The sequence below is a fragment of the Triticum dicoccoides genome, chromosome 7A, assembly GCF_002162155.2.
Source record: "Triticum dicoccoides isolate Atlit2015 ecotype Zavitan chromosome 7A, WEW_v2.0, whole genome shotgun sequence".
In the NCBI taxonomy this organism is placed as follows: domain Eukaryota; kingdom Viridiplantae; phylum Streptophyta; class Magnoliopsida; order Poales; family Poaceae; genus Triticum; species Triticum dicoccoides.
In genome coordinates this window covers 713587471-713600407 of record NC_041392.1, presented here as the reverse complement: position 1 = coordinate 713600407, position 12937 = coordinate 713587471, and the positions used below count along the sequence as shown (strand labels likewise).

At 47.4% G+C, this 12937-nt stretch overlaps 2 protein-coding genes across 3 annotated transcripts in view; both read right to left on the bottom strand.

Moving 5' to 3' along the window:
- Positions 1-407: 407 nt before the first annotated feature.
- On the bottom strand, positions 408-2343 carry LOC119331463. Of its 2 annotated transcripts, none has more exons than XM_037604625.1 (2): positions 1535-2343; positions 408-810 (listed from the first exon to the last, which is right to left on the bottom strand). In XM_037604625.1, exon 1 carries the CDS (start codon positions 2304-2306, stop codon positions 1596-1598), a length of 711 nt encoding a protein of 236 aa, XP_037460522.1. In that variant the 5' UTR covers positions 2307-2343; the 3' UTR covers positions 408-810; positions 1535-1595. The 2 variants fall into 2 exon arrangements, with proteins under 2 accessions (XP_037460522.1, XP_037460521.1); XM_037604624.1 differs by having other exon boundaries at positions 1539-2343.
- A 4591-nt stretch (positions 2344-6934) lies between these two features.
- The window catches only part of LOC119331954, a 7486-nt gene continuing 1483 nt past the window's right edge, over positions 6935-12937 (bottom strand). Inside the window, exons 4-7 of the mRNA XM_037605130.1 lie at positions 9764-9826; positions 9479-9673; positions 9134-9416; positions 6935-7623 (exon numbers count right to left, since the gene is read on the bottom strand). Of these exons, the coding sequence (XP_037461027.1) occupies positions 7610-7623; positions 9134-9416; positions 9479-9673; positions 9764-9826 (555 nt within the window). The 3' untranslated portion in view covers positions 6935-7609. The remainder of the gene's footprint in view (positions 7624-9133; positions 9417-9478; positions 9674-9763; positions 9827-12937) is intronic.

Sequence of the window (12937 nt, the reverse complement as noted above, 5' to 3'; positions counted from 1 at the left end):
CTCCAATTGAAGCTTTCTATATCGCTTGTTGAAGCTTTTTCATGTAAACGGTGCAACACTAGTATGCGGTCCAGCATCGCCTAGTCCCACACAGGTAATTATCAGAAAGTGAGTGGAGCTTCTTGAAAGTTTTCTTTGATTTGCTGCTGATGCCCATGACTGAACTTGGGACACGGATCCTCTGACGTGGCTAACCCTGCCTTACCCTGCCTTTGGGTCGCTGACAAGTGGGCCTCACGCTTGGTGGGACCCATGTGTCAGTGTCTCAATGGCAGGTTAGCCAATGTCAGGGGATCCTCGTCCCCGAACTTGTGGGTTTGTGAGCTGAGCCATGATCTGTTGACACAAGCATAGTCAAATATGATTCAGCATCACACATATATTTATGACCGTTTCAAAACACATGGTTCTCTTCAGTCATGCAAATTAATTAATTCCAAGGAGCCACAAAATGAAGAACCAATGTCATTTTTTACATTGACGTAAATATGAGATAACCTACAATCAGATTGCCAGTTTCAGAAGAAGCAAAGTATAGTGAAGTATGTAAACAGAAACTCACAAGCAACCAAGCTATCTCACCATACAACACTTGTGCCATTGCTCATGAAACCATAATTATCACGAAGGTGGACATATGCATAACAACTTACAACGTGAGACATTTCACGGCCAAATTCCAAAGCAGCAAACCCATCATCTGTCACTCAGCTCGTCTTTGGTGCTGTCAGTCCTTCCATCGACAACTTGCTGCACATTGCTCTTACACCCAGACCTCATGATAGCTTCTTCTAGACAAGAGTTTGCAGGCTGCATAACATCAAAGGAAATTGCGAGGGTGTAGTGACGAAACTGAAAGACCAAATGTGTACATTGGGTTCAAGATTCAAGAACCCAGAACGAGATGTGTCTTTCTTTTTGCATCTCAGAACGAGATGCGTCGAAGACTAGTCTGAGCCATGTAAAAATCCGAGAAAAAAAGAAGAGGCTGCAGAAGATAAAAATCAACAGCAGGACAAGTGTTTCAGCGAAGATTATTGGAACGGCTGGTAAACAAAAAGGGGGATTGTACAGACAGCTAGTGCAAAATGTGAAACTCTTAATTAGGTGTCTAACTTATATAAATACAAAACTACTCCCTCCGTTCCAAATTACTTGTCGCAGGTATGGATGTATCTAGATGTATTTTAGTTCTAGATACATCCATTTTTGCGACGAGTAATTTGGAACGAGGGAGTAGCTTGTACAGCAACAGATCAGGGATTCTGACGCCTGGCACAGAAAAACACTTTGGTTCTTTGGCATCATCAGAAAATATTTCTCATGTGATCATTATTAAGCTTCTTCAATACACTCGAATAGGCAAGACGCTCCTCTTGACATCTATGCTCGCATCCATAGACCATAGCAATCCAATCTGAATCACCAAGCATATAGTGTATGTGCTTAACACTAACTTTAACTTGGGGGATTTCTCACTACATTGATACTGCATATCAAGCAAACAAATCGTACAATCTCTGGAAAATTTCACCTGCCTTTTGCATGATCCAGAGCAGCGAAGCACCAAAATGGCTCGGTGGTCAGTCAGCCAGTCAGTCTTCCCACGCTCCAAGAAGCTTGTCGACCATCTCCACCGTCTTCTTGGGCTCCGGCAGCCGCATAGCCTCCTCCAGCGCCCACGCCTCCTCGACCCTCGCGTCCTGCAGCATCACGTCCCGCACCGCCTCCTGCAGCTCCCGCGAGGGCGGAACCCCGTCGGAGGCCATCTCGCCGAGGGCGACGAGCGCGCTCTTGGGGTCCCCGAGCCTGCAGAACCCGGCGACGGCGATGCCGTAGGTGGCGGCGTCGGGCCGGCGCGGGGAGTCGGGGCGGCAGAGCCAGCGGAGCACGGAGGCGGCCTCGCGGGCGCGGCGCATCGCGAGGAGGTGGCCGAGGAGCGGGGTGGCGAGCGGGAGCGGCGAGGGGCGGACGGGGTGGTGGCGGAGCGCGGTGAGTAGGGCGAAGGCCGGGGTGAGGGTGGGCAGGGAGGCGAGGTGCTCGGCGAGCGGGGGGAACGGGAGGCGCTCCGGGGAGCCCGGCAGGAGGAGCGCCGCGGAGAGGAGGCGGCCGGCGGCGGGGACCTGGCCCTCGGAGATGAGCCGCGGGATGAGCGCGGAGATGGTGTCGAGCTCGGACGGGGAGAGGGGGGAGGGAGGCGCTTCCGTTGTGCAGAGGCCGCGAAGGAGACGGTGGAGGACGGCCGCGCCGGCGTGCGGCGGCGGCGGCGGCGGCAGGAGGAGGAGCGATACGCGGGGAAGCGGCATCTTTCGGGCTTGCGGGGAGTTGGGCCGGGACAGGGAGAATGGCTCCGCGGTTTATTTTTCTCTTTCAAAAAACGCTCAAGGTCATATATTCAATAAAACTAATACTTATACAAAAACAAAGACGCAAATTTAATGAACATGCTTCCGCACGCATTCCTTAACGAATAGTAAATTCTAAAAAGCAGTAAAAAATACATCTGAATTATTTTTTTAACATACATAGTCGACCGATATATTAGCGTATGAAGTTCACGAAGCTATATTAAAAAACACTGTTCGACGATAGTGAGGTTTGAATTGTATTTTCTTCACTAAGAATATTATGGATGTCGATACTTTGCGGTAGACCACGGGCATGAACAACCCGGCCCGGTCAGCCCAACATCGGGACCAGGTTTGGGGTCAGTTTTTTCTGCTCGGCACCCGGCTCGAAAGCCCGAACATGGTATAAATCATTATTTTATTAGAAATATAGGCATAATATGTATTTTAAATACTCAAAAATCATCATTTTAATAAGAAAATGCATTGTTCATGTGTCAACCCGGCAATCCGACCCATGGGCGGCCGCGCCCATGGGCACCCGACCCGAATGGGTAGGGTATGGGTCGTCATATTCACCCATGGGTAAGCCCGATGGGTAACCCGATTAGTCATGGGTAGGGTATGGGCATGATGTTCTATCCATGGGTCGCCCGATGGGTCACCCGATTAAAAATATAATTTTATTTTATATTACGTGTGGACGTTTTGATGAAGATACTTGGTAATTAATTTCTTTAGAACAACCCAAGGCTGCTAGTAGCGATGCATGTATCTTTGCTCTACTTTTATTTATTCTCGGTCGCTCCTCGTAAGGCCCTTACATGTTAATAAGAAGCTAAGCAGCAGCCCAACATTACTGCTGAGTGGGCTAGCTAGCAGCCTCAAGCCCTCTAGAAGAATAACATTTCGGCCAGTTGGGCCTCCAAAGCAGCCCAATTTGTATCCTGCTTTACATGCACGATAGCACATGAAAATGAGAGTGGCAATGAGACAACGACGCTGGTTGCTAGCTTGTTTAGTACCACCTCGTCTAGGGGCGCTGGTGAGAGGCGCAGCTTCGCCTATATAAGAGACCCATGGGCAGGCGCTATTGCATCGATTGGAAGTGGCTACCGCGAGATTTTCAAAGCCCGGCCGTGACGAATGCCTAGGTTTAATTCACGGAGCTTCACAGGTGAGTAAAATGGTGGACCAAGTTTGATATCCCAAAATTTCAAAATTTTAAAATATTTCTTAGTATATTTTTCAAACTTACTATTCATGTGGAAGCATGTTCACCTTTGCATTTCGTTACAAAAACAACTATATAAGGATATGAAACTTATTAAACAATCTATCACCGACTCATCGTGAGCAAAGTTGGTTGTTGCCTTTGGCCTCATCTTTTTGGAGCAACATTTGAAACTTAGAAGTTTGTAGAAGCACTGACTGACAAGTCATTGATATAAACCAAAAGATGCCGACAATGGTGATCTAGATAGACCGCATAACATTGCCAGGGCTATGTCTCGCCCATACCAAGCCGACGGGCGAATGAATTGGGCCGGCCCATTAATGTAGTCACTCGCTCCCGCGACCTGCTCAGTATTCCATTTTCTTCTGTTTTCCTTTAATTGTTTTCATTGTTTCCCCATTGATTTTCCTTTCTTCCTTCATTATGCTTTTTTTTGTTTTCACTAATTTTCTTTGGTTTTCTCTTTCTTTGTTATACTTTTTTTGTTTCTTTCTTGGTTTTCTTCGTATTCTTCGGCTTTCTTTAGTTTCTTCTTATTTCTTTGTCTTTTTGAATATATTTTTAACACATAGCTTTTTTTCTCAGTGCACAATGTACTTTTTTAAGTGCACACGTGAAACATTTTTGATACACTTTGGACATTTATTAAATATGTGGTATACATTTTTTTAAATAGATGTTTTGAACATTTTTTGAATACATAGTAACATTATCCCAATACACAATGTACATTTTTTTACATTCTATAAACATTTCAAAATTTTCATGGACATTTTTTGGAAACACAATATTTCTTTGAAAACATAATATACATATTAATGGAAATAAACATTTATTAGATTAATGAACGTTTTTTTAACATTGTAAAAACATTTTTTAAATGTGCTGAACATTTTTTGAATCACCGGAATTTTTATTTAATTGTCAGATACATTTTTAATGATACAAAACATCTTTTTAGATCACGCAACCAGTTTTGTACAATATATGCAATTTTACTGAAAATAGCACAATACATTTTTAATACAATGTGCAATTTTTCTAATTATGCAACTATTTTTTTACTTGGATATACATTTTTTAATTTTCACGTACATTTTTTTAAAAACATGATATTTTTAAATGTCACAAATAATCCCTACACATTATTAAAATATATATATATTTATATATTTTTCAAAAATTTAATTTAATATTTTTTAAAATATATAATTTTCAAATATATATTTATATTGAATATTTCAAAATATAAACAATACAAAAATAAAGCAAATAAAAAAACAAAAATGTGAAGAAAAAAAATGAAAAAACAAGGGTGACGTCAGCATGTGCGGGGTTACTGGGTCGGCCAAGCAGCAGCTCCCTACAGGCGACCGTGTGATAGGAGTGCCTCTGGGTGGTACATATCTGCATCTGGGAAGCAACATCTTTCGGGTTTGTGTGTGTGGGGTGGGGGGGGGTGGCCGGGAGAGGGAGAATAGCTCTGAGATACATGCCCATGTTTTCTTTTTCTTTCAAATAAGGCCCAAGGTCATATATTCAATAAAACTAATCCTTACAAAAAAAAAAACTTCTGTATAAGAATATGAAACTTCTTAAACAATCCATCACTGTCTCACCATGAGTAAAGTTCCTTGTTGCCTTTGGCATCGTCTTACCGGAGCAACATTGTTGAAACCTAGAATTTTGTAGGAGCAATGACCATCGATGTAAACCAGATGACACCGCGACGGTGATCTGGATAGATCGTCGTTCCAAGGAAGCTGGCACCAAGAAGGGCCAGAAGACAATCCCAGCTCTGGCCACACAGAGGAGGGGCAGAAAAACCTCATGCGTTCCCCGACTGAGCTTCTGGATGGTGATGAAACCGGAGAACAAACACATCACACACCGCCATCTCTCCTACACAGGACATCGTCACAGGGGATACATGCTAATCACGCCAAACCAAATGCCAGACTATTGACACTATCCACCGACTCGTGGACGCAACTTTGATGAAGCACATTAGTGTGGGGAAAGCTGATGAACTATTATTCCCGTTGTTGCCACTAACCCAACCTTACCGGCGACGAAGAACTCGAAGACCCTACGGGAGACGGCCCAAGCAGATTGATCCGAGGTTCCCTAATCTCCCCTTGTAGCAGCCGGCGGAGGGCATGAGAATAGGTGGCACCACCGATAGGTGGAGAGAAAGTGCATGCCGACAAATTCTATGAAACCCAATTCTTTTAGATAATTGTCCTCCGTGTGTTCTGTTCCCTTTGCAATTTTTATTTTATTTTAGCAACTCCAAACCACCATGATGGTGCTTGAATCTGAGGATTTCCTAGCTTGCTGAGCCCCAAGAAACGATGTACTAAGGGGAATGGGTTCTGGGGTAGCCGAATCCGCCGCAGGTGAATCCAAGCAGCGAGGTTGACTTTCCAAAAAAAATGAAGGTTAGTGACTTTGTAGGTTTTGATGTTGCATAAGTTATTTCAAAACCCAGGCAACATGCTATGACGATCATGGGTGCATGTGTGCCAGAAATGTTGTATTCATGATGCAATTTTTGTCCTGTAAGTTGCAACACATGATGTTTTCTTCTACGCAATTTTACTGCATCCATTTGGGATCTGTTGTATGCACACACAAAAGTACTGCACAGGGTGTTTCAAATACTGCGATATTTTTTGTTCCCGTATGTGCACACCCATGTAAAATATTGTGTCGATGTTGCGAAAGCATAAGCCCTCCATTGCACACGGGGAGATTTTTACTACAATGGTTGATAACCTGTATTTTAGTTTTGACTTAGAATCTAAAGGCCCGCAGTACTGTAGATCCAGCGATTCCATCGCCTCGGGCCAACTATTTTTCTTCGCAGCTTTCATAAAACAACATAAGATGCCATAAATCATGAACATTCATCCTTCCTATCTGGTGGATGCACTGAAACATTAGGGCCAAACTGGTATTTCTCTTCTTTCTTTCTCTTCTTTCTTTCTCTTCTTTCTTTCTCTTCTTTCTTTCTTTCTTTCTTTTTCGAGGCAATCATCAAGAGGAGAGAATTCCTGCCTGAATAATAATTACTCAAAAACATAGAAATACAAAGGCATGCAAACATAATTAGAAATGTAACTGTGTCAAGACATAGCAATTTCCTCTTTTTTGTGTATTAATTTCTCCTTCATTGAATCAGAAGCATGCGGTTGATGGTAGGCATGCATGTCTAAATCATGAAAAATTCAAGGAAATCACATAACCAAGCATCACTCATTTTCCTGATAAATAAGAAAGCTGCAATTCACCTTTGTATGAACTAAAGTTGAGATGATGAGCAAACAAACCACTTACAGTCCACCAAGTCTTATCACCTGGCCATGATCTGTTCTTTACTAGTACGTAGCATAAAATAGCATATCCCTCATGAGGAAAAAGGCAGACAAAAGATGCAAGTTGAAAGCGGTTAGTGGTGATAGGATCATTGCAACCAGACAAAACTATCGATTAGTGGAAAGCCTCGCTTTCAGATTCAGATTAACAGATAGAGTTCGGTTTAAGCTCAGAATGGCAGGTATGTGGAATGTGATTGAATCTTCATAACGTCTGAAAACGCCACCTCCGCGGTTTTTTAGCACGCGCCACGCCCCGCATTGGACGATGGTGGATACCCCAATCAGAGGTTCAAAGATCCATAAATAAACAATCAGATCCCGGCTGATTTCCTGTTTCCTTTTCCAGCTTGGGGCTTCCTAGCAGGGACGTGCTCAACTGACTGATCACAAACGGACCATGGTGCTTTCCAAAAGCGTGCCACTCTTTCTAACTTTGCTTTGCTTTATGTTGCTGTACTGCACTTGATGAATCATGCAGAGACCATATAAGGAGCCGTCTGCTTTCTTCCTTCTTCCATACATAAAATAATATCTGGATCTTCTGGGGCCGTGATATGACCATTGTTCTCAGTTTCAGGTGGATTATTTGCCATGCTCATGTGAAATCCTCTCATGGCCGAGAAAACTTGTTAGCAGACAAGATGTTAGGTGAATTTATCTGCAAGGGAAAAGATAACAAATTATTTCTCTCTACTACTTTCAATTTTGACAAACTGACAAGCCATAATATTACTGTGAGACTGCAGATGGAGACAGAAAATCACTTGCAGCCTACAACTGAAGGTGATTCATTGACATTCGTCTCAAAAAAAGTACGAATGTGCTGTTATTGATGGACAAGTGTCCACTGATTGTACCTGAGAGGATATGCAATAGCCAGACAAGGCCACCACTCACATAATGCCTAATTGGAGTCTACCTAGCTCCCCTACGCTTAAGAAAGTGATAAGGCCATAATGACCACCCATAAAAAGTAACCAAAGCACGAGAATCCAATGGCTTAAAGATAAGTGGGTGCAGATATGCTAGAATCCTCAGCATGGCCAAAGAAGAGAATTCCCCACTAGAAATTAACAATTTCCTAACAGACCAATCACTAACAGAGACCTGGGTGATGTAGTTGATACGAAAACGCCTATATAAGTGGGCGGCAGGGCAAGGGAAAATCAATATTGCTCTGGCTTCCTACTAACTAAACAGTAAACAGAGAGCTCGCTCTCCGTGAATGATGTTGAGGAAGAAGAGGAAGAAGAAGAAGCAGTGTGGAGCACGCTGCTGCTACCTGGTCATGCTCTCAGCAGTGTGAATCTCCAGAAGCATGCTTGCCGTGCCTTCTTCCGGGTGCACCGGAGGCTGGCATGTGAGCAGGGGTGCTTCAGTGATGCAGAAGAAAAAAGGCAAGTCTTATCGGCAAGGGAAGGCTACGCCTTTCTTCCAGGTCTCCCTCTCTCCATCTAAATCTGTGTTTGGAGGAGGGGGCTACGGTTAGTTCACCCACCGGTTTACTGTGTCCTTGTGAGTTGTGATCATTATCATGCACTCGTCAGTTGCTTGACATGTATGGTGTCGTTCTTGAATTTTCAGCTACATATAATGGTCGGTTGTGTGAGTGAATGGGAGTGTGTTCATGTGTCGGTCTGTGTGTCGACTGTCACTGTGAGTCAATTAGCTAAAAGAAGTGTGATGTGTGGGTTCAGCGAGGGAGTAACAGTCACTGAATAAGAATGTAAGTGTCCTATCATATATGTATGTCTAAAATAGTAACATGTAACATGTGTTGCTCTTTCTTTCACCTTGGGCTTTGGTACAAATCAGTATTTCAAGTTAAACTCTATCCAGCTAACTTACAAAATCTTACATATGCGAAAAGAAGGGTGTCAATATTAAATAAGATAGCAAAACGCAAAAGTAAGCCCGCGTAAAAATATTGAAACTTTCTTATCACCCATTCTACCATTTAGCATCTATTTCTATAAAAATATGAGGATGTTGGATCATAATTTTGGCAGAAATATAGCATTTTGACTTAGCTAATAATTGGGATACAGGCACAAACTCTATAATTGGCATGCCAATGCCACATATTCAACAAATCTTTCAAGGATTAACAATTATAACTCTGTTCCAAGTATGAGCACGCTAATCATACATGCCAAACATATACTCACCAGAGCTATGATAAACACAACATTCCACCGAAGAATACGCCCCGAACATGTTGTATATCTTTGCGCACACATCATTATTTGTGGAGGCCTCGCGTGACAACTTCACAATCATTCTATTAAGCAATGGGGCACATCTGACTATCAGTTTCAAAAAATCAAAGTCATGATCCTCTCCTTCGAAGCCATTGATCTCCACTTCTTCGAGAGCAGTCAAGGAGATAGTTTGGGATCTCCAATCTGTGGCCTCGCAAGGACAATAATCTGGTAGGCATCCTTCCTCGATCTAAAACCAAAAATAAATGTCAATTACTACACAATGTATTGTTGATCAGAGATGAGAATTACCTTTCTTGATAGGACAACCTTAAGCCTCCACACATCAGTACGAATTCGATCTATCCCAAAGAGCTCAAATACCAATGACCCAAAAACATGCCCCTCTGTCGTGAGATTTAGTTCCAAAACAGAGAAGGCAGCAACCAAATGCTTCTCTATCTCCTGCTTAAAGTTATCTGCCTCATCCTGATAAACAGAAAAGTCCTGAAAAACAATTTGGCAGGAGATATATATCACTCACAAAATTTTGTTTATTCAAAGCTTGCGATAAATTGAGCAGGAGAGGGGACGCACGCAGTGGGCACGAACATGCAGCGAGGGGAGCTGTCCTTGTCTCTCTGCCGTCTGTAGCGTCACCTGCTCAAGTAGCCAAAGACCATATGTAAGGGCATCTTCAGCCGTTGGTCTCTCAGGAGGGGCAAGAAATCGCCCCCTGAAGGCGCACCGGCGCTAAACCGCGCACTGGGGGCGTGATGCCCCCCAGTCGCGGCCCCCCACGGGTTTTTAAAATGTTTAAATTTGGCGCAAACACAACGCAAACACGGGCGAGTTCGTTCAAATTTAAACATATTTTACAAAAAAAAAAGAAAAAAACTACCGCGGGCTACCCCCACCGTCTCCCTCGCCGCCCGCCCACGTGGTTCTACATGCCGAGGAGGCTGTAGAACCGCGTGTAGTCACCGTCGTCGTCGTCGTCGTCACCCCCGCCTACGCCTCCGCCGTCCCTGCTGCATCCCTCCCCCGGTTGGCGCGGCGGGTTGGACGGTCCGGGGGCGTCGTCGTCATCGCTATCGAGGACAACGACACCGTCCTCGTCCTCGCGCCCACGTTTGCGGGCGGTGATCTCCTCCAGGGCCCGGCGCTGCCGGATCATCTCCTCGCGCAGGTAGTCGTCGCGTGACCACCGCATGGCGTCCTCGTCGGAGAAGCCCTGCCGGGCTATCTCCTCGTACTTCGGGGGGAGGCTGGACTCCACCTTGGGCTCGACGAGGGCGCCGGAGCTGCGGGTACGCGCGCTGACAGGCGTGTCCTGGGGCTCTGGCTTGACGGGGCGAAGGTGGAGGCAGGGAGAGCCGCCGGACGAGGAGGAGGACACCCCAGTCTCCATGCGCCTCGGCGTCCAGGAGCTTCCCCGGCGGCGTGAGAAGGACGGGGGAGCGGGGTACTCGAGGCGCGGCGTGTTGCCGCCCTCGATGTACTCGAGGATGGACTCCAACGTGCGCCCGGGCATGCCCCACCACCGACGCCGGTCGCCGGCGTTGAACCTGCCGGAGGGCACGACGCCATTGGTGTCCTCGAGCTGCTCGTCGTGCCGGAGGCGGAAGTACGGCTCCCAGATTGAGATGTCGGGGACGTACCGGGACCCCTCCCTCGCCGCACGCGGCAGGGACGAGCGGATGCGTGCGATCTCCGCACGCCGCGCCGCGCCGGTGGGTACCGGGGGCACCGGCGCTGATCCCCCACACCCCGGGCACCCGCATGTCCGGCGGGACCGGGTACTCGGCCTCAAAAAGGAGGCGAGCCTCGTCCTCGTGCAGATGACGGCGCCCGAATCCGTTCGCCACCGCGCCGTCGCCTGGGAAACGCTCGGCCATGCTTTCTCAACTGGTGACGGCGAGAGGAGGAAAGGGGGAGAAATGAGCGCGTCGTCGGTGGATGATCGGGGTAAGTCTCTCCGGCGCGCTTGCAGTCGGCTTTTATAGGCGGAGACGCCGCGCGGTAGGCTTGGCCGACGCGTTACGCGTGCGTGATTGCGTGGCGGCCGAGGGACGCGTCGCCCAGCCTTCATTGCGCCGCCCGTGAGGCATCAATGGAGGCTGACCGGCGCGGCAGCTTTGGCATTGATTCGCCGCGGGAAACGAGGCGATGAGAACGACGAAGGAGCAAGAAGAGAGTAGAGTCGCTGACGCGGCGGGCCCGCGGCTCTTCGCGCCAAAAACGATTCACCCGGCGCCACCGAGCGACCCCCAGCGCGCCGAGTTCGGGTTGGGTCTGCCGGCGCCAATTTCGACCCGAGCCGGCGAAAACTGGGCTCTTGGGAGCGCGACTGGGCCGATTTTTTAACGCCGGCGGACAAAAAAACGCTTGGGGGGCCTTCTTGGGGGCGCGGCTGGAGATGCCCTAATAGACCCATTCATATAGCAGCATTTCCAAGAGACCTTCTCCATCATTAATGCCAAGATGGAGATGCTGCTGAGCTTCGAGGCGTTGAAGGACATGGTCAACTGCTTAAGCAGGGGGGCAATAATGTTGACATTGCGTGTCAATCTGCTGTCCACGACAAGCTCTAGTAATGACGCCGAGTTGACCCTCAGGTAGTCTCCCTTCAACTCAGTGCTGCTGAGATAGAGCGTGCGCAGGCGCGGGCAGCTGGAGAGCATGGGGTCGAGGGCGTCAATGCGGCACGCCAGGTACAGCGTCTCCAGCGCCGGAAACTCGACGCCGGCCGGCACGCGTATGGCGGACAAAAGGCAGAGCTGGATGGAAGTGGCCCGGTTGAAGCAGGGCAGATCGACGACTGGGGAATCGCAGATGAAGGCCGACGAGAGACTGAAGATGAGCTCCTCCGGCTCCACCCTTGCGGCGGCGCGCAGCAGTGAGTTCACGCGGGCAGTGTCGACCCGGTCAGTCGACCAGCGGCGAGTTGACGCGCGGGCGCGGATTTCCAGGAGGGAAACCACGGGAGAAACGCGGTCGAGCGCCGGTTCGATCGAGTCGAATGGGATACCACGGAAGATGATCCGGCGAAGATGGGGCCAGAGGTCGCGCCACCGGCGGGAGAGGACCCCGGTGTGCGCGGAGGCGCCGGTGCAGGGGAGGCGGGCGAGGACGAGGAGGAGCAGGTCGTCGGGGAGGGCGCTGATGAGGTCCAGGCCGCCGCCGCCGTCGCCGCCTGGTTGACCTAGCCGCTGCCGCGAGGAATGGAGGCGACGCCCCGATCTCAACTCCATGGGAACTTTGCAAAGCGAGACGGTGCGGTGGCTGATGGGCTCGAGCCAGGCGACTATTCATTCCCCTTCTCGTCCTATTAATTTCTTTCTTTTTATTCAGCATTTTTCAAATAATCTCACATTTAATATTTTTTCTAGAACGCATTACAATCACATGTGCTCATATATACGTGAGTACACTCATGTCCCGCAGTCGATGGAAACGTCTCCTCTTAGTGAACACGCATCGCCGAAAATCCTAAAATAAATCGATGAAAATGCGAGCACCAGGACTTGAACTACTGTCCTCCCAACCATCCAACAATATATGTGCTTCGCTCACATTTAACGTTTTGAGGCGTAAAACATCACCATTATTAATTGATGTTTTTATCGATGCAAATCGAAGGATAACCCTCTCCAAACAAAATAATCTAGTGTAAAAGAGTAATGCTACACCTACGTAACAAAACTTACGTGTTTTACGTAATGTGCTAGGTGGACTAATAAAATTAGAGGTAGGAGGATGAAGCGTCCC

Coding starts and splice junctions, on each gene's coding strand:
- LOC119331463 (XM_037604625.1), bottom strand. CDS start 2,306: ATGCCGCTTCCCCGCGTATCGCTCCTCCTCCTGCCGCCGCCGCCGCCG.